This window comes from Eurosta solidaginis, chromosome 2, assembly GCF_040869045.1.
Source record: "Eurosta solidaginis isolate ZX-2024a chromosome 2, ASM4086904v1, whole genome shotgun sequence".
In the NCBI taxonomy this organism is placed as follows: Eukaryota; Metazoa; Arthropoda; class Insecta; order Diptera; family Tephritidae; genus Eurosta; species Eurosta solidaginis.
Genome location: NC_090320.1, coordinates 172180900 through 172203831, shown reverse-complemented (window position 1 = coordinate 172203831; position 22932 = coordinate 172180900). Strand labels below are relative to the sequence as shown.

General features: G+C 36.9%; 1 protein-coding gene across 2 annotated transcripts in view; it reads right to left on the bottom strand.

Annotated features, from left to right (window-relative positions):
* Positions 1-22932, bottom strand: part of PolrMT (mitochondrial RNA polymerase) — a 576158-nt gene that overhangs the window by 131725 nt on the left and 421501 nt on the right. For both annotated transcript variants that reach the window (XM_067766430.1, XM_067766429.1), the window contains exons 11-12: positions 5355-5573; positions 4926-5295 (exon numbers count right to left, since the gene is read on the bottom strand). In XM_067766430.1, coding sequence (XP_067622531.1) covers positions 4926-5295; positions 5355-5573 — 589 coding nt within the window. The remainder of the gene's footprint in view (positions 1-4925; positions 5296-5354; positions 5574-22932) is intronic.

Sequence of the window (22932 nt, the reverse complement as noted above, 5' to 3'; positions counted from 1 at the left end):
AAGGAATGTGCTCTAGGAGTCTTCTTAGATATTGCCGGGGCTTTCAGTAATGTTGCTAAATGGGCGATTATGGATGGCCTTAATTACATTGAAGTACATCCAGCCTTGGCGAGATGGATCGGCTTCATGTTGTACATCACAATGGAGATTGTACGATGCCACGAAATCTTTGGACAGGGGTACGCCGCAGGGAGGGGTGCTATCACCTCTGCTGTGGACGCTGGTCATCAACTAACTACTCAGGCGATTCGATGAGGGACCCGTAAAACTTACGGCTTACGCAGATGACGTTGCAATTGTCATAAGTGGAAATTGCCTTCCAACGATTAGCTCTTTGATGGATCGGGCGCTTCGGGATATTCATACCTGGGCATCTAATGTGGGGTTGAAAGTCAACGCGGAGAAGACGGATATGGTCTTGTTTACAAAGTGGTACAAGGTCCCAAATTGGATCAGGCCTAAGTTAGGAGGGGTGACCCTACAGGAGAAACTTTGCACAAAATATGTAGGAATCATCTTAGAGAGTAAGCTGTCATGGAAGCTCAACGTGGAGGAGAGGGTGAAGAAGGCTTCAACGGCACTTTATGCATGTAAGAAAATGCTGGGGTCTACGTGGGGCTTATAGCCCTCTTTTTCTCATGGGGTTTTTATTCTATACTATGGAGTTCTTGTTTGGTGGAAAGTCACACAAAAAACAACCTTCTTCAAAAAATTATAGGGGGTATGCAGGCTCATCAATGCTTAGCATTACGGGAGCCCTGAAAACAACCCCGACGGCTGCACTACATGCCATTCTGCACATTCCACCTGTAGGCCGGTAGAAAAGAACATAGCGTTAACAACTTCAACCAGGCCATAGTAATATAGCGTCATCAATCACAAGACGAACAGACTACCTTACTCCCTATCTACGCTTCGAGGGTGATCTTAAAGCCACAATAGAGGTGGACGGTTGACGCAAGGGTGCTCAAATGGCGGACGAGGAGACACATGTGTACACAGATGGTTCCAAAGTAGTGGAACGAATAGGGTCTGCGGTATACTGTGCTGATCCGGAAATAAACAGATCCTACAGGCTGCCGGATTACTGTAGCGTTTTCCAAGCAGGAATAGTAGCCGTAACCAAAGCGATAGAAGCCCTGGAAGAGAATAGCTTAAGCTCCAACCGTGTTAACTTTTATATTGACAGTCAAGCAGCAATTAAGGCAATAATCCCACATAGCGCAGCATCTAAATGCGCGTTAGAGTGTAAGCAGTCCCTGGAGAGAATCAGGACAGGGAGAAGCATACATCTATATTGGGTCCCAGAGCATATGGGAATCGATGGGAATGAAAAAGCGGATGAACTAGCTAAAAAGGGCGCATCCCTTGAAGCTTGCTCCGTAGACGTCCCAAATAGACTGGGCGAGATTAAGCGAAGGCGAGCGGTGCACATGATCGACCAAGCAGGAAAGGCGTGGGTTCAAGCGCGGGTCTGTAAAGTGTCGAAAACTATTTGTAGGTCTTACTAACAAAGTTGCTTCTATCATTAAAAAGAGAGGACTGTAGACTCATGATGGGTATTCTGACTGGACACTGCCTTCTGGCGTCACATGCCTTTAAATTAGGCTTGGTCAGTGATAGCAGGTGTGGGAAGTGCGGGATGGAGGAGGAAACGATCGAGCACGTTCAGTGCTCGTGCCCTGCGCTTGCCAGGCTAAGACTCCAGCTATTAGGAGTGATACAGCTGTCAGATCTAGAAGCTGCAAGTGGCTTAAGTCCTGGGAAGCTTCTAGTATTTGCCAAGCGGACGGAGTTATCTTATAACATAGGTCCTGGTTTTTGATAGAGTTTTTCAGTTTGGTCGTTAACAACAACCTTCTGGTGCCACCACGGACTCATTCAGTCTATGTGAGGTCCTCATGGACCGGCCAGTTCAACCTAACCTGGCCTCCGGTTATGGCTGCGCGGGCTATATTCACAACTGTTTGTATTGCATTTATCTACAACTATATGTCCGTAGCCCCAGCACTTATAACAGTATATCTTCTGTTTCACCTCTCTAATTCGAAAGATACCCATCCTACTCTTATTCGTTGCGCCTTTAGAACAACTTTGGCATCATCCGCTGCAAACATTTCGAGTATATTTCTGCCATGTAAAACTTTCCAGTGAAAATTCTTGCAGCGAGGAAACAAAAAAATGTAAAGGTGGATAGAGCTGCAATGTTCCAATCCGCTGAAATACAGATTTTAAGAGATGTGGTGTCGTTCTTCAAAGTATTAGATAAGAAGAAACATCCAGTATAGACACGTTTCGCAGCAAATATAGTTTCAATATTCGGAAGGTAATACAATTGCGAACATATTTTTTCGAGAGTGAAAGTAACGGGGTACCTCTATTGAAAACCTCTGATTAGGGGCACTATCAGTGACATCGTACGATAATTTTCTCCTGACAATTCGGTTGTCATGGCCTCTACGGGCTTGAAAAGATTAGTGTAGTCCAACAATGTTTCCCATTCTAATGAATTGAGGAAATCAGGAGCATTTGGTAAAGAAGTTATTACAGCAGAGAGTGGTTCTTTTACCAAGCATATGCGCTCCATCATTATAAGGGTGGAATTCCACCGGATAGGGACATCTTGTTTAACCTCAGTTCAGTAACGCCCATTTGCTTTTGCATACTTTTTAATTTTTCCGTCGCTTGAGAACTATGGTTAAAGTAAGTGACTATGGCGCGACACTTGGTTATGAGCACAGTAACTTGTGGAACAGCTTTGATGGCATTAATTACACATAAATTTAATGTGTGCGCTACACATGGGTGGTGGTCTTCTGTAGCATTTCAATTATAGCCTTTTTACTATTAGCCACGTTATCACTTACTATAGTAACTATTTTTTCATAAACGGACCACTCATCAAATATTAACTTCCATTCTGTAGCTATATTTTGGGAGGTATGACTTCCTAAGATTTCCTTTGTTGATAAAACTGCAGAAATCATTTTGTTTTCCCGAACGAAATGACTAGTAACTGACAAAAAAGATTTTTGACTATCAGAAGTCCACATATCAGTAGTAACTGAAATATGTGTTAAAATGTCGAGCAAGTCATGCAGTTTCTTTCTTACTTCATTGTATTTAAAAGGTAGCATTGTATTTGATAAAATTTTTCTGTTTGGCAAGGAATATAATGGCTGAAGCTTTTTTGTATATTCTAAAAATCCTACATTGTCAACGATGGAAAGCGGCTGCAAGTGTTTTGTAATCATCTTTAAAAGAGATCTTCCAATGTTATTTTTTTCTTGCTCGAGAGCTCAGAACGTGTGCTGGTAACAAATAATTTTGTTTGAACAGTCCTTCTTCTCAAACATCCACTATTGGAAATGTCTTCGGCAGGTACTGTTAATGAACTGCGCGCTGCACTCACTGCAGTAGTTGACGAAAAAGAAGTAGAACTACGTTCCTCTTCTGAAATTACTGGCGCTATTTCTCCTGAAGTTACATTCCTTTGTTCTGAGGAAGACGTATGCTTACGGCGTAGATGGTCATTTAAATTTGATGTGTTGCCAGAAAATTTAAAATTTTTTTTGCATATATGGCATTTAACTTCATTGCCATTTTGGGTAAAAAAACTCCCAAACGGAAGATCTCTTCAATCCAGGCCGCATTATCAATATCTACACAAATTAAATAGTTAAAAGTACTTCCTCAGTTAAAAATGTTTAATAATTACCACGCTTAAAACGTTTGTCGATTAGGTTGACATATGCTAAATTTATTTTAATATCTTTTTAATTGAGATCACTTATATATGCACAGCAAAAATTTAAATAGAACGAACGATTCGAAGAAATAGTAATGAGCGAATCATTCACACCAAAAACTAGTAGTTCGATAAAATAGTAATGAACGAGTCATTCGTACCAAAAACTAGTAATTCGAAAAAATAGTAATGAACGAATTTCAAATGACTATCGAATGAATGCAAATTAGTAAACAATCGAATAACTCGATAGATTTCATTCGATAGTTCCCAACACTAATCATGGGACTTCGAACATTATTACATTATCCATGTTGACATACCTTCTACAAAAAAAGTTTAGTTTGTATTCGAAGCTCTGCCGGCGTGTGGACCACTGCTTTATGCCATTACGTACAACTTTTATTTAATCAAAGTTATAATCAAATATCAGCAAGAAGCAAAACAAAAATATTAATTTAATGGATTCCAAGTTCGATTCGAGCTCAAGACAATCATTTTTATGATAATTATTTTTTTTCTTTAACTTTTTAAATTGAAAAATAATTTTTTTACTCAGGTTTCAAGCCAATTATTTCATGAAAATAACTTAGAAAACTTTGGGAAGCAATATTTTGTTAAAATTGGGCTCTTAACATTTATAGCGTTTTCTTTTCTGGAAAAAGTGTACGCCGCGCAAGGGTTGTAAATATATTTTGTTCTATTCTAAAAGCAGGTAACGCCTTTACGGGGTATTTCGTTCTTTTATGAAAATTGTTGCCAGCTCGCAACGCAAAAGCGTTACACTTTTACCCTGCATAAAATGGCGGTGTGGCAGTGCAACTCTGCTAAACCAGTTGATCGTGACGATTTAATTTTGTAACTTCACAAATTTTTAGCGAAGAAAATTTAAATGAAGGAAATAATTGCTAATGTATTTTTATTATCATTGACAGCACGTTTGTGAAAATCAGCTGATACACGGGGTAGTCATTTATGTTCTTTGCATGCACTATAAATGTTAAAAATTTTCTGCGGTAGGAGTAACTCTATTAACGCTTTACCATTTACTTAGGCAACAATTTATTTCAGAAAAGAAAACGCCATTAGTTTTCGGCTTACCATTTTGCATCAGCACTATTTAACTAATAATAGGAAAAATTTGCTTGCCCTAACTCCTATAAGAAATACAACTCACCCTCGTGATTTTTTGACCGATATACTTTAGATATCTCCATACAACAAGCGAGAGTTTGCCACGGCTCTTCCGACTGCGCCCACCACATGTTCCCAGTTAGAGGTTTGTCAGCGGAATCAAGAATGTCATTCATTATTTCTTCAGCATACATCAAACGTTCAAGCACTGAATCGGGTTTCCTTGCACCGGTTAGGTTGACACAGTGCAATTTGAGCCAACTAAAACCATCAGTCCCAAGCGGTTTAGCTTCATCAAAAATTAGCATAGAGCGAGCCAAATCAGATCCCAAGTGGTTAAGATGAGGTGGTATTGGATAAACCCGACCCCGAAAATCCATATTATGTGGTAACCAAAAGACACAATCTCGATACTAAAATGTATTATACAATAATATTATAATGAAATGAAAATATAATTTTATTTTAGTACATGATTTGCCAGAGAAAGCCGGTATAAGGTATCACACCATAAACTATACATGTCTCCTTGTTTTCGTCTATGTGCCAGTTTATCTTTAAACTGTTTCCATCGTTCTGTAGCTGTTAAAACAGGGTTTTCTTCGTAAGGTGGCAGTGTACTCGGGGATCTTGGCACATTAAGCTTGTCATCACCACCATTTTTAAATACGTTTATTATCACGTCAAGCACCTAATGGAATTAAAAAATGCAAATGAGTTTTCTACAACTGATTTAATTACTTATAAAAATAAAAAAAATTATTGCTGTATATATGTACATATATAAGCATTGCATTGTACGAAAAACCCCCTAATGTTAGCGAAATTTTGGTTGGCGCATTACTTGCCTAACTAGTTTTGTTTTCTAACTACTCTTGAGTTGAGAATGATGCAAAAAAAAATACATAATTACACAATATCCAAAAAAATTGCATTAGATAATCACACAAAGGATACTCAGAAGGCCACATAAAGGGTGTGGAGCTATGTGTAGAAGTCCACGAAAGTTGGGAAAGCTTCTGGCCGCCTATCACCTCGGAATGACCAGAGTGATTCTTTCGCATGCGGTTGAAGCAGCTCACTACTTCCGGTTGCTCTGGGTAGTCACTGAACGTCCGTTCAGTGGTGAGCTTATGTGAGAAGGCGACAACCTGGCAAAGGCTACTCTGATGTACTCGGTTTAAGGGGTAGCTGTAGGATTTTTAGTCGGGATTGTCTATCCTCCACGAGGTGCGACTACAAGGGGGCATATGTCTTGGATAAAGCGGTTCGCTATACAAAAGTGCAAATAATATTTTCATCCTCGCTGCGAGGGTTGTCCGCTGGGCTTGGGACACGCAACGTCAAACCACTTTCCAATGAAAAAAAATTAAGACCTCGAATAAGAAGACAATCCTTAACTGATGACGACCATGGCAAAGGTTTAAAGGGCAGTGATTTGGGTGCATGCACCTGGAATGTCCGTTCTCTAAATGGGATTGGTGCAGATGCCCGTCAGGTTGATGCCCTCGTCAAGCAAAATCGGACATCACCGCCATCCAAGAAATGCGGTGGACGAAGCAAGGAAGAAAGAAGGTTAAAAATTGTGAAATCTATTGGAGTAGCCATATAAACAAGAGCAGTTTCGGTATCGGATTCGTGGTGGAAGAGAGACTTTGTCGCCAAGTACTGGCGTTCACGCCTGTCACGAACGTTTCGCCGTAATCGGAATAAAAGCAAAATTTTTAATATACCATTCATCTAATATAAAAGCCGTCTTTGGCGAATTTAACGCCAGGTTGGTCAAAGAAGTTGTTTTCATCCCAACAGTCGGAAAGTTCAGTCTACACAATGAAACTTCTTCTAATGGACTCAGGCCGATTGACTTTGTGGATGGTAGAAACATGTTCATATCCAGCACAAGGTTCATGCATAAAACTATAAATCAAGCTACATGGCTGTTACCGATCGATATACACGGAATCAGATCGACCACGTCTTGATAGACGGACGGCATGCTTCCAGTGTTTAAGCTGTGCGGACGATTCGAGGACCATTATCTCGGCGCAGCCAAAATACGCGCCCGCCTCTGCGCCGCTAAAACCAGGGAACAAAAAACACAAGGAAAACTAAGCGTCGAAATGCTGCAATCGCAACAGACTGCCACAACTCAACCCGATGGAATGCAGGACCAGTGGGAGCATATCTCCGAAGCACTTAGTTCTGTCGCCGAGGAAAAAATTGGTTACCGGCAATCTCGGAAGAAACTGAACATAATACAGAAGCTCTCCTTGTTACACTCGCTTTTAAAGCCGCCCTGTAGGCAGCGTCTTTTCTTTCGGTTGCAGGGCGGCATTCCTCATGGGTACCTGTTATTTTTCCGTGGTCGCCGAGGAAAAAATTGGTTACCGGCGACCACGGAAAAATAACAGGTACCCATGAGGAATGCCGCCCTGCAACCGAAAGAAAAGACGCTGCCTACAGGGCGGCTTTAAAAGCGAGTGTAACAAGGAGAGCTTCTGTATTATGTTCAGTTTCTTCCGAGATTAAAATAGAATTTTCATATTTTAAAGTATTCATATCATCTGGGTCAGATCGATAAATTACAAAAGGATGAATTGAGGGGATGTGTTGAATAATGGTATAAGTCGAGTTGCACCGTTTTTCCATAAATCAACTAAATAAAAAGAGCACGATTACATACACATACCATATTAATCTTAGAAAATAATAGTGATATTTAACAAAGATATTAGCTTAATTTATGGAAAAACGGTATAACTCTCTAATAAAATTTTGCAGTAGTGAAGCATCGAAACGGTATGAAAATATATTCAATGTCGTAGACCAGAAAGAACTGAAAAATAAAAGAATTGAAGTGGTTTCAAAAACGAGTAAGCAGACAGAGAACTCCATTGTTAAAAATAGAAAAAGTTTAAAAATGATAAAAGTAGTAAAACCAAGTAAGGAAGGCTAAGTTCGGGTGTAACCGAACATTACATACTCAGCTGAGACAAAGTAAGGGAAAATGTGTTTGTATGACATGTGTATCAAATGGAAGGTATTAAAGAGTATTTTAAGAGGTAGTAGGTCATAGTTCTATGGGTGGACGCCATTTAGGGATATCGCCATAAAGGTGGACTCTAGAATTTATTTGTATGATATGGGTATCAAATGAAGGGTGTTAATGAGTATTTTAAAAGGGCGTGGACTTAGTTCTATAGGTGGACGCCTTTTCGAGATATCGCCATAAAGGTGGACAAGGGGTGACTCTAGAATTCGTTTGTACAATATGGGTATCAACCGAAAGTTGTTAATGAGTATTTTAAAAGGGAGTGGGCCTTAGTTCTACAGGTGGACGCCTTTTCGAGATATCGCCATAAAGGTGGACCAGCGTGACTCTAGAATTTATTTGTACGATATGGGTATCAAACGAAACGTGTTAATGAGTATATTAAAAGGGAGTGGGCCTTAGTTCTATAAAGGTGGACCAGGGGTGATTCTAGAGTTTGTTTGTACGATATGGGTATCAAATGAAAGGTGTTAATGAGTATTTTAAATGGGAGTGGTGGTAGTTGTATATATGAAGGCATTTTCGAGATATTGACTAAAATTTGGACCAGGGTGACCCAGAACATCATCTGTCGGGTACCGCTAATTTATTTATATATGTAATACCACGAACAGTATTCCTGCCAAGATTCCAAGGGCTTTTGATTTCGCCCTGCAGAACTTTTTCATTTTCTTCTACTTAATATGGTAGGTGTCACACCCATTTTGCAAAGTTTTTTTCTAAAGTTATATTTTGCGCCAACAAACCAATCCAATTACCATGTTTCATCCCTTTTTTCGTATTTGGTATAGAATTATGGCATTTTTTCATTTTTCGTAACTTTCGATATCGAAAAAGTGGGCGTGGTCATAGTCCGATTTCGGCCTTTTTTTACATCAATACAAAGCCAGCTCAGGTAAGTACGTGAACTGAGTTTAGTAAAGATATATCGATTTTTGCTCAAGTTATCGTGTTAACGGCCGAGCGGAAGGACACACGGTCGACTGTGTATAAAAACTGGGCGTGGCTTCAACCGATTTCGCCCTTTTTCACAGAAAACAGTTATCGTCCTAGAATCTAAGCCCCTACCAGATTTCACAAGGATTGGTAAATTTTTGTTCGACTTATGACATAAAAAGTATCCAAGATAAATTAGGGCGGAGCCACGCCCATTTTGAAATTTTCATTTATTTTTGTACTTTATTGCACCATATCATTACTGGAGTCGAATGTTGACATAAATAATAATAAATTTTTGTTAAAATTTACTTACAAAAATTTTTTTTTTTAAGTGGGCATGGTCGTTGTCCGATTTTGCTAATTTTTATTAAGCATTCATATAGTAATAGGAGTAACGCTCCTGCCAAATTCCATCATGATATCTTTAACGATTGCCAAATTACAGCTTGCAAAACTTTTAAGTTACATTCTATTCTGCGTCATAGGTTCAACTCACCTACCAAGTTTCATCGCTTTATCCGTCTTTGGTAATGAATTATCGCACTTTTTCGGTTTTTCGAAATTTTCGATAAAGTGGGCGTGATTATAGTCCGATATCGTTCATGTTAAATAGCGATCTGAGAAGAGTACCCAGGAACCTACATACCAAATTTCATCAAGATACCTCAAAATTTACTCAAGTTATCGTGTTAACGGACGGACGGACGGACATGGCTCAATAAAATTTTTTTTCGATACAGATGATTTTGATATATGGAAGTCTATATCTATCTCGATTCCTTTATACCTGTACAACCAACCGTTATCCAATCAAAGTTAATATACTCTGTGAGCTCTGCTCAACTGAGTATAATCAAGTAAGGAAGGCTAAGTTCGGGTGTAACCAAACATTACATACTCAGTGGAGAGCTGTGGAGACAAAGTGAGGGAAAATCACCATGTTCTAAAAAGAACCTAGGGTAACCCTGGAATGTGTTTGTATGACATGTGTATCAAATGGAAGGTATTAAAGAGTATTTTAAGAGGAAGTGGGCCATAGTTTTATAGATGGACGCCATTTAGAGATATCGCCATAAAGGTGAACCAGGCCTGACTCTAGCATTTGTTTGTGTGATATGGGTATCAAATGAAAGGTGTTAATGGGTATTTTAAAAGAGAGTGGGCCTTAGTTCTATAGGTGGACGCCTTTTCGAGATATCGCCATAAAGGTGGACCAGGGGTGGCTCTAGAATTTGTTTGTACGATATGGGTATCAAATGAAAAGTGTTAATGAGTATTTTAAAAGGGCGTGGGACTTAGTTCTATAGGTGGACGCCTTTTCGAGATATCGCCATAAAGGTGGACCAGGGGTGACTCTAGAATTTGTTTGTAAGATATGGGTATCAAATGAAAAGTGTTAATGAGTATTTAAAAAACAAAAGGGGCCTTTAGTTTTATAGGTGGACGCCTTTTCGAGATATCGCCATAAAGATGGACCAGGGGTGACTCTAGAATTTGTTTGTACGATATGAGTCACAAATGAAAGGTGTTAATGAGTATTTTAAGAGGGCGTGGGCCTTAGTTCTATATGTGGGCGCCTTTTCGAGATATCGCCATAAAGGTGGACCAGGGGTGACCCTAGAATTTGTTTGTACGATATGAGTATCAAATGAAAGGTGTTAATGAGTATTTTAAGAGGCGTGGGCCTTAGTTCTATATGTGGACGCCTTTTCGAGATATCGCCATAAAGGTGGACCAGGGGTGACTCTAGAATTTGTTTCTACGATATGAGTATCAAATGAAATATGTTAATGATAATTTTAAAAGGGAGTGAGCCTAGGTTCTATAGGTGGGCGCCTTTTTGAGATATCGCCATAAAGGTGGGCCAGGGGTGACTCTAGAATTTATTTTGTACGATATGGGTATCAAATGAAAGGTATTAATGAGTATTTTAAAAGGGCGTGGGCCTAAGTTCTATAGATGGACGCCTTTTCGAGATATCGCCATAAAGATGGACCAGGGGTGACTCTAGAATTTGTTTGTACGATATGAGTATCAAATGAAAGGTGTTAATGGGTATTTTAAGAGGGTGTGAGCCTTAGTTCTATATGTGGACGCCTTTTACAGATATCGCCATAAAGGTGGACCAGGGGTGACTCTAGAATTTGTTTCTACGATATGGGTATCAAATTAAAGGTGTTAATGAGTATTTTAAAAGGGAGTGGGCTTAGTTCTATAGGTGGATGCCTTTTCGAGATATCGCCATAAAGGTGGGCCAGGGATGACTCTAGAATTTTTTTGTACGATATGGGTATCAAATGAAAGGTATTAATGAGTATTTTAAAAGGGCGTGGGCCTAAGTTCTATAGATGGACGCCTTTTCGAGATATCACCATAAAGATGGACCAGGGGTGACTCTAGAATTTGTTTGTACTATATGGGTATCAAATGAAAGGTGTTAATGAGTATTTTAAAAGGGAGTGGGCCTTAGTTCTATAGGTGGACGCCTTTTCGGAATATTGTTATAAAAGCGGACCAGGGTTGACTCTAGAATGCGTTTGTACAATATGGGTATCAAACGAAAATTGTTAATAAGTGTTTTAAAAGGGAGTGGGCCTTAGTTCTATGGGTGGACACCTTTTCGGGATATCGCCATAAACGTGGACAAGGGGTGACTCTAGAATGCGTTTGTACAATATGGGTATCAAATAAAAGGTGTTAATGAGTATTTTAAAAGGGCGTGGGCCTTAGTTCTATAGGTGGACGCCTTTTCGAGATATCGCCATAAAGGTGGACCAGGGGTGACTCTAGAATGCGTTTGTACAATATGGGTATCAAATGAAAGGTGTTAATGAGTATTTTAAAAGGGCGTGGGCCTTAATTCTATAGGTGGACGCCTTTTCAAGATATCGCCATAAAGGTGGGCCAAGGGTGACTCTAGAATTTGTTTGTACGATATGGGTATCAAATTAAAGGTGTTAATGAGTATTTTAAAAGGGAGTGGGCTTAGTTCTATAGGTGGATGCCTTTTCGAGATATCGCCATAAAGGTGGGCCAGGGGTGACTCTAGAATTTTTTTGTACGATATGGGTATCAAATGAAAGGTGTTAATGAGTATTTTAAAAAGGAGTGGGCTTTAGTTCTATATGTGGACGCCTTTCCGAGATATCGCCATAAACGTGGACCAGGGGTGAATCTAGAATGTGTTTGTACGATATGGGTATCAAATTAAAGGTATTAATGATGGTTTTAAAAGGGAGTGTCCCTTAGTTGTATATGTGAAGGCGTTTTCGAGATATCGACCAAAATGTGGACCAGGGTGACCCAGAACATCATCTGTCGGGTACCGCTAATTTATTTATATATGTCATACCACGAACAGTATTCCTGCCAAGATTCCAAGGGCTTTTGATTTCGCCCTGCAAAACTTTTTCATTTTCTTCTACTTAATATGGTAGGTGTCACACCCATTTTACCAAGTTTTTTTCTAAAGTTATATTTTGCGTCAATAGACCAATACAATTACCATGTTTCATCCCTTTTTTCGTATTTGGTATATAATTATGGCATTTTTTTCATTTTTTCGTAATTTTCGATATCGAAAAAGTGGGCGTGGTCATAGTCGGATTTCGGCCATTTTTTACACCAATACAAAGTGAGTTCAGGTAAGTACGTGAACTGAGTTTAGTAAAGATATATCGATTTTTGCTCAAGTTATCGTGTTAGCGGCCGAGCGGAAGGACAGACGGTCGACTGTGTATACAAACTGGGCGTGGCTTCAACCGATTTCGCCCTTTTTCACAGAAAACAGTTATCGTCCTAGAGTCTAAGCCTCTACAAAATTTCATAAGGATTGGTAAATTTTTGTTCCACTTATGGCATTAAAATTATCCTAGACAAATTAAATGGAAAAGGGCGGAGCCCTTTATTTTATTTTTGTATTTTGTTGCAACATATCATTACTGGAGTTGAATGTTGACATAATTTACTTATATACTGTAAAGATATTAACTTTTCTTTTAAAATTTGAATTTAAAAAAAATTTGTTTTAAAAAGTGGGCGTGGTCGTTCTCCGATTTTGCTAATTTTTATTAAGCAGACATATAGTAATAAGGGTAACGTTCCTGCCAAATTTTATCATGATATCTTAAACGACTGCCAAATTACAGCTTGCAAAACTTCTAAATTACCTTCTTTTAAAAGTGGGCGGTGCCACGCCCATTGTCCAAAATTTTACTAGTTTTCTATTCTGCGTCATAAGTTCAACTCACCTACCAAGTTTCATCGCTTAATCCGTATTTGGTAATGAATTATCGCACTTTTTAGATTTTTCGAAATTTTCGATATCGAAAAAGTGGGCCTGGTTATTGTCCGATATCGTTAATTTTAAATAGCGGTCTGAGATGAGTGCCCAGGAACCTACACACCAAATTTCATCAAGATATCTCAAAATTTACTCAAGTTATCTTGTTAACGGACAGACGGGCGGACGGACGGACATGGCTCAATCAAATTTTTTTTCGATCCTGATGATTTTGATATATGGAAGTCTATATCTATCTCGATCCCTTTATACCTGTACAACCAACCGTTATCCAATCAAAGTTAATATACTCTGTGAGCTCTGCTCAACTGAGTATAAAAATTGCTAAAAAATAACAAACGGAAATATCAAATAGTTATAAGCACATCTAAATAATAGAATAAAATGTATTTAACAATGGTTATTAATGTATCTACTATTTTGTTTAATAAAGTATCTCAATCAAAATATTTGATATTCGATCTATGGAATAACGGTATAACTCAAAAAAAAAAAGAAATCATCCATTTTCTAATAAAATTATGTATCTATAAAATTTGTTACTTTTTCTTATCAAAGAATCATACTATCTAAAATCCAACCAAGTAGGATTATTATAAATTTATCTTTACCTGCATTGTTTTTTTCACTTTTCTCAAAAGGTTGATTCTTGAGTTATACCGTTATTCCACACATCCCTTAAATTGTAGTTTGACTCTTATTCCAATGATGACTTTGTTTGGTATCTTGAGTTAGAAATGAAAAATTTTCAAAAAAAATCTCCAAATTCAAATAATTTTCCTTTTTTAATCATCTCCTGGACAAAGGTTTCCGCTTCTTCAGTGATTGATTCTATGGAAGGAAGATCCCTGTTGGTCCGTTGTTGATAATTAATATTGATTATATTCTTCCTGTTGAGAGCTTCTTGATGTTTAGTAGACCCATCCAACGGCAATTTTTGAAGACTTACGGCAGTGGTTGAATAACTTGCTACAAAACGGGCTGTGCTTAATAGCGAAGACACGACCTCTGTTGGTCATAGTAAACTTTAGCTTAATCGTGAACACACACACTCTTCGGTCATAGAAGTGAAGAGATAAAATGGATAGACTCTTTTCAGCTGCAACGAAGTACAATGCGATGAGATGACCCAAAATCATAAATATTTTGAATAGTTTTGGCATATTTCGCTGTTATAACTAATTTTAAATTATTTTTATGAATTAAGCGGGGGTTGCCATTGTGGCTTTAAATGTATGAAAACATTTATTTGAAACAATTTTTAATTATATAATTCATTTCATAATTTGGGTAAAATTTAAACAACGTGACATCATGACGGACAAGGCAACAGCTGTTTCGATTATACCTTGTAAATCTCTTCAAAGCCTTTTCTCCCGCGAGTGGGATTTGAGCCGCACTCCTATGATGGTTGAAGTGTTACAAACGCATTCAGCCACGTCATGCCTTGGTGGTTGTAAACTTTATGCCAATTGCCTTCCTTCCATATTTTATTCCTTTTGCACAGTACATACTTTGTATGTAATCATCTGTTAAAGTTATGCCTGTTGGTAATGCGGTTTCAAAGAAACTAGTTTTGTTTGTGCTTTTTTTTCTATTTATAGAACTACAAAGAATTAACCAAGATTGTCTACTTTTATTAAACGGTTTTATTTAGCTTGACTTGACAGGCTGGTTGGTTGGATGGCTGGTTGGCTGGCTGGCACGAATTTTCTAATTGAAATTTAAGTACCTTCCCGATAAGCTACAAACTTGTGTTTGCAGAGAAATCTTTGCATAGTGATGCAAAAGTTTTCGTGTTAAATGAACGAGGGTTGAATTCATGGCAACCATTGAAAAAGGCTTTGGTGACAGAATTCAAACACAATACAAATAGTGCACTTCTACACAGAGTGTAAATTAAAAGACAGTGAAGACCTACAAAAAAAATGTATCCTTAATTATCGCCATTTTAATTTGCTTTGTCCTTTTTCTTTTAAAGTTGAATAGCAGCGGATAGGCTCAAACGATTTTGACAATTCAAACACCAATTTTCTTGTAATTAAAAACTCTTTAAAAGTAGATTTTTTATTTCTGTGAAATAAATTTCTATTTTTAAAATGGTTGAAAAACCGTGCAAAAAAAATTGCTCTGGAGCACATTTTTGCACGCAAGGAAGACTACAAACGCAAAATTTTAATCTCTCACAGAAAAAAAAAAAAGATTTGTCTGCATCATTCAGACTCCCATCGCACTGCAGCGTGTTTCAAACAGAAATCTTCGCGATTTGGCAAGCCTGCAAATCATTGGAGGGCTTGAATGTAGCTGGTAAAGTTTGCATCCTGTCGGATAGCCAAGCAGCGATAAAAGCGTTTTCCTCGCCACACATTAACTCAAAGTTAGTGTGCGCTTGTAAGCGACTCATATCCCAGTTATCCACCAATCTAGAACTACGCATTATCTGGGTCCGGGTCATAGGGGGATAGAGGGTAACGAGAAGGCCGACGAGCTAGCACGCAGAAGCTCATCGGAGATGAACGAGGAAATAACCAGTGTCTAAGTAGGCATACCCTTAGCAGTAGCCAAGGGGAATATCCAAAGCTTCTACTTGAAGAAAGCACAAACAAAGTGGAATAACATCACTAACAGTGCAATATCAAAATCCATTTGGCCAAACTATGATGGAAAGAGGACGAGAAGTCTTCTGAACAAATCCAGGGCTAACACACGCAAACTGATAGCAGTCTGCACCTGTTATTGGGCATTAGGTAGGCATGCGGAAAAGATGGGCATTCCGTATAACGACTACTGCAGAAGCTGCAAAGATCCAAATGCCAGGGAGACAGTAGAACACTTTATGTGTAAATGCCCGGTTCTAGCTAGAGCCCGGCTAAGGTTCCTTGGAACCCCGTTACTAGAAGACCTCAGAGGGTTATCTGTGATAGCAATCCCGAATATTCTTAATTTTATCAACAACTCTTGCTGGTTGTAATACATTGACCGTAACATTCCGTAGGTTTTTAGACGAGTTACATGGCATCAAAACGGCTCTAAATAGCTACTTGGGCGACCAGGGTCGCAGCCATTTCACCTACCTACCTGTTTAAGGAAATAAACGTGTTGGCTATTTCGGAAAGATCTGGGGTTTTAGCCTCAAATTCTCGCGGATCGTTCCAAAAATTTCAGGAGTAGCTCCTTGCGGAGAGACTTTTCTTCGTTCATTTACTACAAGGAGCCTTCGAACCTAACCCCGGTCTAAGGGACTGCTGCGTCTACCGAAACAATTCAAGTACTTAAAATGGTCACACTTTTTCCTGTATGTCTCGCGCAAAGCGTAGCTTCACCGAAGGAGATGTTCTGGGCTAGCTCGTAATACTCGTTGTCGACACGATTTATTTACATCATTTGTGGCTCCTTGCTGATCACGCACAAAGGCGACTCACGGTTCATTTTAATGGTCTTTTAATACTCATGACTCTCGTGGCACAGTTTTAACGATTAGCACCAACGCAGAAAAATATTTGAATTTGTTTGGAGTAGAGAGTGCGAAAAATCATTTCAGTCGCTGAAAGCAGCGTTACTTTCACCAAAATACAATACCCAGAATTTACTAAACAATTCATTACGGTCGATGCTTCCACTACAGGATGTGGCGCTATTTTGAGTCAAGAACACCAAGGCAAAGATTTACCAATTTTTTCGCTTTCTAAAGCATTTAATAAAGCAGAGCAGAAAAACCCAATTATAGAATTGGAACTCTTATCTATTTACTTCGCAATAAAGCAATTTCGACCATACGTTTATGGCACACAGTTCATTGTAAAGTCAGATTATAGACTTCTAGTATACCTTTTCAATATGAAAGACCCATCTTCAAACCTTTCGAGAATAAGGCTAGAACTAGCTGAATATAATTTCATTATTGTATATGGGGTATTCCATCCCATTTCGACCAATTTTGAACCCGACCCCTTTAGAATTGGCTGAAAGTTTTTCTTTTTTTTCTAGCTTACGAAAGACGTTTTACAGAATTTTTTCAAATTTTTTCATCCAACTCAAAAAAAGTTATGAATTTAAAAAAAAAATTTTTTTAAATGTAATTTTCGGAAAAAATACAAAAAAATTTTTATAGTTTTTTTTTATAATTTTTCAGTTTTTCGAGATTTTTTGAATTTCGCCATTTTTTTTTTCTCATAAAAACCTTCAATCAATTCTGCAATCATCCCGACTAATCCCGGAGTCGGCCGATTTTTTTTTTATTTAATTGAAAAAAAAATTTTGTTTAATTTTTTTGTATTTTTTCCGAAAAGTACATTTAAAAACAAATTAAAAAAAAAAAAAACAGATCCCAAACGGTCAATTTTTGAAAAAGGTATAGCATTTTGAAAACAAAAACGGTGTCCAACTCAAAATAAGTTATGAATTTAAAAAAAAACGGTGTTTTTTCAAAATGCTATAACTTTTTCAAATATTGACCGTTTGGGATCTTTTTTTTTTAAATTGGTTTTTTAATGTACTTTTCGGAAAAAATACAAAAAAATGTTTAAAGTTAATTTTTTTTTTCAATTAAATAAAAAAAAAAATCGGCCCACTCCGGGATTAGTGGGGATGATTGCAGAATTGATTGAAGGTTTAAAAAGGTGAGAAATTACAAAAAAAAAATTTTTATATTTTTTTGTATTTTTTCCGAAAAGTACATTTAAAAACAAATTTAAAAAAAAAGATACCAAACGGTCAATTTTTGAAAAAGTTATAGCATTTTGAAAACAAAAACGGTGTTTTTTTAAAAATTCATAACTTTTTTTGAGTTGGATGAAAATCTTTGAAAAAATTCTGAAAAACGTCTTTCGTAAGATAGAAAAAGAAGAAAAACTTTTAGCCAATTCTAAAGGGGTCGGGTTCAAAATTGGTCGAAAGGGATGGTATACCCCATATATTAAAGGTTAAATCAAACTTTGGCGCTGATGCACTGTCGTGCATTACAATCCACGAGATTAAGGAATCTAACAAACAAATTTTAGCAGTACAGACAAGACCAAAGACAAAACGACAAAACGAGAAAACGAAAAAACTAGGAAAACTGAGAAAAACGGCGAAAAACAACTTACTTTACACGTTTACGACAAATTCTCATTGAATGTTTCGAAAAAAGTTCAAAACACATTGCGAGCATTTTCTATTAGCAATATAAGAGTATTACATGGGTTACCCCCTTTATCCCCAAAATCTAAATCCTCAAATCAAAATTCCCAAAATCAAAATCCCATAATCACAATCCCCAACACGAAATTCCCATTTTCTGTGTGAAAAACATTCAAATTAGGTTTAAAATCGCCGCGAAATTAACACTTCAATATTGATGATTTCACAAATATTTAATGGGCACATTAAATAAAATACAGTGCAACGCAATACTTATAAATACAATTAATATAGTATTTACATAACAAAAAAATTCAAAATTCATTGCATTGCAGATAAACACCGGATCATTTTTTTTTTGTTTTTACAAATTATAAATACGTATGTACATACACATATTTGTATGTATAAATTACATTACAAAACCCTGCCATCAGTTTTCTGATAATTTTATCGTCTATCGCCAAGAAGTAACTAATTCGATACATTTTGCAGTTAATAAGGCGATAGAAATTCATTTGCCAAACAAAACTTATACTTAAACGTAATTTTTTCTCCAAGAAGATATTTAGGCGATGGAGATCTGTAACGTTTTGAATCATGGTTCAATTATATGGTTGGCTCTTCTCATCAGCTGATTTTATTTATTTCTATGCATGGTCGATGGGATTGTCAAAAGGAGATGGTAAAATCAAAATGAAACCAACACATTGTCAATACTTTCTTACACATACAAAAACTGCTAAGTTTTATGTTTCCATTCCATACAATTCGCAGCAAAACCAATACACAGATTTTGACAATTTGAACCGACATATTTTGTTATTGTACAGATTAGCCAACCATATAGTTGAACCATGGTTTTGAATTTTCCTTTTTTCAATTATTTTGAGAACTTTTGCAGTTTGCTTTCGTAGTTTCCTTCTATTCAATAGCTATATTAATGATATTATGCTAATTTTGCGATATTTTCTCATCGTCGCTTCACTACCAGATCTAGGTTTTTCATTTAAATTTTTTAATATTTTTTCACAGTATTTTTAATAATAAATTTATAAACCAAAATTAAATAAATAGAAAATAAAATTTAAATCCGTAATCTGGCATTGAATCGACGACTTTTGCACGGTAGTTGAAGAACTAAGCCTCTGTGCCACTGATGTACATATAACCTTGACATGGTTAGAACAGAAAGAAGATATGAAAACACAATGCAAATAGAACGTGTACCGTTAGGTTATTCCCCATCGTTTTACTTTATGCTTATATATTTTATCATACTTACATATATATAAATGCGTAATTATGTTTATACGCGTCAGAACTTTACTTTATGATTTAATTAAAATTTTTGTGATTTTGTGTTCGAGGCTTTTTGATATTTCCTCAAAAAAGGTTTGGGGATTTAGCCCCAACAAAAATTGCGGGGATTTTGTGTTGGGGATTTTGGTTATGGGATTTTAAATTTGATTTGTATTTGGGATTTTTTTTTTAGCTGGGGATTCTGTGTTTGGGGATTCTTTTTTTTTTTTTTGGATTAAGGGGCACTCCCGTATTACATATATGCTTTCTAGGCTGAATTAGAAGCCAGCGAACGCAAAATTAATCAAATTGAATGGCCTAAAAACGATACTTTTTTCAAACATTTTACCATTACAAATTTAAAAGATATCGAAAATTAAATTTTAAAATCATTAGAAGTTATTCTAACAGACCCAGCAGAGACAGTAACAGACGAAAACACAAAACTAAAGGTAATGAAAATTTACCATATCGATCCAATTTCAGGTGGACATTGCGGAATGAAAAAACTTTACGCAAAACTACGAACAAAATATCCAAATATATCAAAAGTTGTAATGATTGTCTTTTAAACAAGGTTAAACCAAAAACAAAAGAAAAACTTGGTTTAACACTAACACCTTGTAAACCATTTGACGTACTACTTATAGATATAATAGGACCTCTCCCTGAGTCCAAACACGACAACAAGTTCGCAGTTACCATGATTTGTGACATGTCTAAATATTTAGTAACCGTTGCTATACCAGATAAATCAGGAAAAACAATTGCTTCAGCAATTTTCGAAACATTTATTTTAACATACGGCGTAATGAAAGCCATAAAATCAGATCTAGGTACAGAATTTAAAAATGAATTAACATCACTCTTAAACATAAAACATGATTTTTCAACTGCATACCTTCATGAAACTGTTGGTCCAATTGAACGTAATCATAGAGTTTTTAGTGAATATTTACGTGCATATTTAAACAATACTTTTTCTGATTGGACTATGTTGATGTCTGCGTATAGCTCGTACAGCTCATCATTAAATCTTCTTCGGTACTCGCCATCGCCAACGCGTAGAGGTCCATAAATCTTTCGAAGAAATTTTCTCTCGAACACTCCCAAAGCCGCTTCATCTGCTGTTGTCATGGTCCATGCTTCTGCCCCATATAGCAGGACGGGTACGATAAGTTTTTTTTTATTTGTATAAATTACACATAAGTACATTTCATTTCTAATGATTTTATTGCTATACTCTTACGGGCTCTTACTTTATTTATTTAAAATACTTTACTTTCCTACTCAATACAATAACAAGCACAGTTTACGACAATAAATTTTCTCCCTTCGAGTTAGTATTTGGTAAAAAGGCAACTTTGCCTCATGAATTGCGAAAGGAAAAAATTGGCCCACTTTACAATGCCGAAAACTATGCTAAAGAGATTAAATTTAGAATGCAAAAAGCACATGAAATAGCAAAAAATTTAATGATTAAAAATAAAATACAAAGCAAAACGTTTTATGATAGAACGGCACGACCATTAGCTTTTAAAATAGGAGATAAAGTTCTTTAACAAAAAGAACCACGAAATAAACATGAAAATATATATCAAGGTGCTTTTGTTGTAATTAAAACTAATGAACCTAATATAACAATTTTGGATGAAGTAACAAAAAAAGAAAAAATGATACACAAAAATAGAATTAATAAAGTAAATTAATAGCTATTCGTTTATATTATACTAGCAAGTACCCGGCTTACTTCGTTACGCCGCAAAAAGTAAATCTATTGAGTTTTTGCTATTTGGGTATAGCTTAAAAGAAGAGATACAAATACATATATATCATGTTTTTTTCTGCTACGAAGGTAATAGCGTAATACCCTCTGTTGTATTAATGAACAACTTTGAAAGAAAACGCAAGAAGATAACAATTCAAATAACATTAGGTTGGTTGGTTGGTTGGCAGTACTCTACATTTATGTGAGCGGAGAAACATCTGGAAAGAACGGGGCAATATGGAACGATCCATCGGTTGTCGATGTTGTCCCATTAGAAAGTACATGGGTATAGCCACCGTCCATTGAAGACCTTCGTCTATATTTTGGATATGCATCTTCCCCGGTCTGCGTATGCTGTAGGAGCTCGCGTGGGTATCGTTTTGAGCATCGTCAATTCAACACACAGGGCGATGATAAATGATCAACCCCACATGGGCCGTGGATCATATTTTTAGTAATTATAACATGCAACATCGGATCTTCGTCTTTATTTGGAATTTACGCTGATATAATGCGATCCATGTCATAGGGAAGAATTTTATCTATTAAATAAATAAATGTAAGGCGCGATAATCTCCGAAGAGATCTAAGGCCGAGCTTCTCTTCCAATTTGCGTCGTGCTCCTCTTGATTTTCCCTACAAATTGGCCGGACGGGACCTACATGTTTTATGCCGACTCCGAACGGCATCTGCAAAGCAGATGAGTTTTCACTGAGAGCTTTTCATGGCAGAAATACACCCGGAGTGCTTGCCAAACACTGCCGAGGGGCGACCCCGCTTAGAAAAATTTTCTTCTATTTTTCTAATTTTATCTATTAGCCAAATTAAAATATGAGCGTGAGGTAAACCCCGCTTATGCCATTCAACATTAAACATATGGCATCTAACTTTTCCAAAAATATCTTGTTTTGTCATGAGCTGGTGTAGTTTGATATGGAATACTCTTAGCACAATGTCATGGTGCTCACTTGGTCGTTGATTAGGAAACAATTTGTTTTTGATTTCAGTCCACTCTGGATTGCATGTGAATGTTATAAATAAGTCAGGCCTTCCATAATGACGCACATATAAGAGGGCGTCCTGTGTACGTTCATGCAAATATCAAGGCGATGCAGTAAATTAATTTGTCAAAATTACTAACTGACCAATATTTTCAGGATTGCAATCCTCGTTAACAGCATCCCTAAGATGCATATAACTATTTGCACGCAATGTCTTTTGGTGTGCTCTTGTAAAACTCAACCTTTTGATCATCAGTTTAGCAGCCATGTCCACACAGTATCGGTTAAAGAGATATCCTTATCTTAGGAGCGCATTAAAGCTATTTGCTCTAATCAAATTTTAATTGCACAAAATTGCATACATTAAACTGTATTTTGTGGGTTAGGTGCCCCACTGCTTGGAGAAATTTGCGGTATATTTATGCTGTAACCGTCCTAACCATTTAATAAAATAATTTAAAAAAAGTTTTTTAAGTTGAACGGTTTTATTGAAAACATGAATAATTAATAATATAAAAGCTAGAAAATAATTAGGTAGGTCCTAGGTACTAGTCATCACACTCC